The sequence below is a fragment of the Belonocnema kinseyi genome, chromosome 7 (assembly GCF_010883055.1).
Source record: "Belonocnema kinseyi isolate 2016_QV_RU_SX_M_011 chromosome 7, B_treatae_v1, whole genome shotgun sequence".
Taxonomy (NCBI): Eukaryota; Metazoa; Arthropoda; class Insecta; order Hymenoptera; family Cynipidae; genus Belonocnema; species Belonocnema kinseyi.
Window position 1 is genome coordinate 99257254 of NC_046663.1, and position 3333 is coordinate 99260586.

The window sequence follows — 3333 nt, forward strand, 5'->3', positions numbered from 1 at the left end:
TTTTATAAATTTTTAGAAATCTTTAAAAGTATTAAAAGGTTTCTTAACCACTTAAAAATTTAAAATATCGGAAATATCTTTTAAACTAACTTTAATTACCGCTAAAATTGTATTTAAACCTTCGAGACTTGTTTCTGGTCATTTTGGAAATCTTATGTGATGTTTTAGAATCGTTTTAAATATTATCTTAAAATTGAAAATTGTTGAAATCTATTGAATTCCACTGAAATCTATTAAAAACTATTAGTTAGGAATTCTGAATTAAACATAATATTGAATGATTTTGTGTAGTAGATTAGGTTCAAAATGTCGTGTCAATGTTTAAACAATTTTTAATCGTAAGCAATCCATGTTCAATTAAAAATAAATGTGCAAGGAAAAAAAATTAATTGTATAAACATTGACATAAAGCTTTTAGCAGAATCTACTACTTCTCATAATAAGAGAAGATTCAGTTTAATTATTAAAATGTGGTTTTAAAATATTTATTGAAAAATAATTGTTTAAACAAATTAGATTATTTAAAATAATAATAAAATTTTTTATCTATTTCTTAGAATTTCTGTAATTTAAATAAATAATTATTTAAAAATGCACAAGAATGCATAAAATTAAAATTAAAACATAATTTTTCCACTGGCCGTAAGGGGCCCCCTTACAGAAGGAGGCCCCCCGCAATGTGGGGTTTCGCAGTAAGGAAACTAGTTACGCCACTGCTGAGCACGAGTTGAATTCAAAATAGAAATTAAATTTTGGTTCGGTGACAAAATATTTTTTTTTATTTATTTAGAAAACTAAAAAAGCTACAACTTTTTTCATGAGAAAAAAAAGATGCACAATTAAATTTCCTATTAAAATGTGTGTTTGAAAATTAAAAATTAAAAACCAAATTGTCCATGTACACTTTCTTCTATGGACAATAGTTACACCCGTTTCGAGCCTTCGCCCGGTTTTTGCATTCCGGCCCTCAGTTATGAAATTATATTGATATCAATACTTGGTTCTCGCGAGAATTATTCAAGACTACTTTTTTTTTTAACAATATCTCCGTAAAATATAATTTTTTAAGAAGATTTCAAATAATTATCTCGTGCTTAAGCAGCTGTCGCTAACATATTTACGAGTAAAATTTTCATTGATTCTAAAACGTTTCATGCAAGTTAGTCGATAATTAACCAATATATCATTTTAAATTTTCGAGGGTGTAGGTGGCTGCATGCTATTAATACATGCACATACAAAAATTCATGCCAATATATCATTCCTATCGAAATACATTTTTTTTAAGCACACGGAAAATATGTATTTTTAATCAAATTAACGAACTTTTAGCTAAGTCTCGGATACTGGATCAAAAAATGAAACATTAAATCGTTATTTCTATGAGAAATATATGGATAAATGTCGAAGTATTTTACGAACAGCTCGAATTTCCTGTGAACAGTTTCTAAAAAAATTCAGACTTTAATATAAAAACGAAACATTTTATGCGTGTGCTTTAATTTATATAAATTTATAAATTCGCAAACTCGTAGAATTCGAACCCTTAGAAGGCTGCGGATTCATCAGTTTCTAAACATAAGCCAACACGGAGAAAAAGATATCGCACAATGATATCGCAAAACCTCTATATTGCAAGAAAGCGCAACATGATAACATACAATCAGGTCCCGGAGCTTTTTACGATATTATAATGCACTAATATTACAGAAAAAAATGAAGTTAAATTTTGTTGCTATCGTCTACTACAACGTCCTTAGCGCAAAATCTAATTGACAGATGGGAATCCCTATTTCTCTCAAATTTATTGAAGTTAAACGAGGCTGGATATCGCTGGCGTCGTAATTGTCGCTACACCTCGAATAAAAATGGAGCGATTATAAGATGAAAGATTATTCAGGCAAGGTTAAAAATCGGAAATTATCTTTGATTCATGTAAAGTTTATCTGGCAAGGTTAACTTTCATTCCGGTGAATCTTTCACCTAGAATCGATGTAAACTTCATCTTTAATTTTTTCTATGATCGCTTGCTGACCACTCGAACCCTCGCGAGATCACAGAACAAGAAATACAACGTAAACGCGTAATAAACCTAAATTCTTACGTTATAGATTGTACAATTATGCGGTATATAATGTAAAAACTTCCAATGTAGGATATCACGATTTTGCGCTATTATAATGCGATAATTACGATATACAGTGCAAGAATTACGATATATATTGTAATTCATGCGATATAGTTTTCTCAGTGAAGAATACGAGAACACGCGCAAACAATATAGATCGAGGCCAAACAATATAAATTATATAAAACTTCTAGCCGCTCGTCAGACGAACTTGAACCACACACACGCGCGCATACACGCACCGCGCATATGTGCGATCTTGCGTGCAAGCCACTTGCAGGCGAACTTACCTACCAGTTCCCAGATTTGTCTGGCAAGCTCGTGAGTGTTCTGAGAATCATTTTCCAAACACTCGTAATATTTTTGTAATTATTCACGTAAAAAAAGTGATAAACCGTTTTAGAATTTCCACATCGAGTTTGTCAATTCTTCATTGTATTTCGCAGATTTTGAGAATTATGAGAGACCCATTGAATCACATTTTAATCTAAATTACGCTTACTTTTTTCCAATATTCCTTTTCGCATTATCCATGGTTTTGAACAAATACATTTTTTCGCAGACATTTTTTACATTTTACCCAGACCTAGTTGTATACATCTAAAAAGATCCAAGCTGGTTAGGTTTACTTAAAAACGACGAAAGGCGGAGGTCTATCCTTGATGATACAATGCATTCTCTATAAATTATACAAAAATATTTCGTATGCCATTTCCTGCTTTTATCTCTGTCGCAAATAATAATATAAATAATAAACAATAATCAATCAACTTTATTTTATCAATGCAATATTCATCATTATCTACAAAATTCAATTATATCTTACTGTACAGTGTACATTAAATGAATTCACTATTTAGTGATATATACTTTTTCTAAAATTATTCAATAGCATTTAACTCTTAAAAATAATAATGTATAAATATATATATATATATATATATATTATACTATTCAATTTAGAATAACAACGCTATTATAGAGTACCTTTATAAAATATTATTCCTTAGTCTTATATAGATTTCTGAACAATACTGATTTTAAATGAACTTAAATTAAATATAATAATTCTGCTATTTAACAAATTAATAAATATCATGAACTTCTATATACGAGGGTAGTTCAATAAGTCCTTAGAATGACCAACAGATGGCGCGCGAATCGCTCCAAATCATCTGTTTTCAGTCAGCACCACTCCCGACTAG

General features: G+C 29.8%; 1 protein-coding gene across 1 annotated transcript in view; it reads right to left on the reverse strand.

Annotated features, from left to right (window-relative positions):
• Positions 1-2311: 2311 nt before the first annotated feature.
• Positions 2312-3333, reverse strand: part of LOC117177258 (trichohyalin-like) — an 11609-nt gene continuing 10587 nt past the window's right edge. The window contains exon 5 of the mRNA XM_033367840.1: positions 2312-2807. Within this exon, the coding sequence (XP_033223731.1) occupies position 2807 (1 nt within the window). The 3' untranslated portion in view covers positions 2312-2806. The remainder of the gene's footprint in view (positions 2808-3333) is intronic.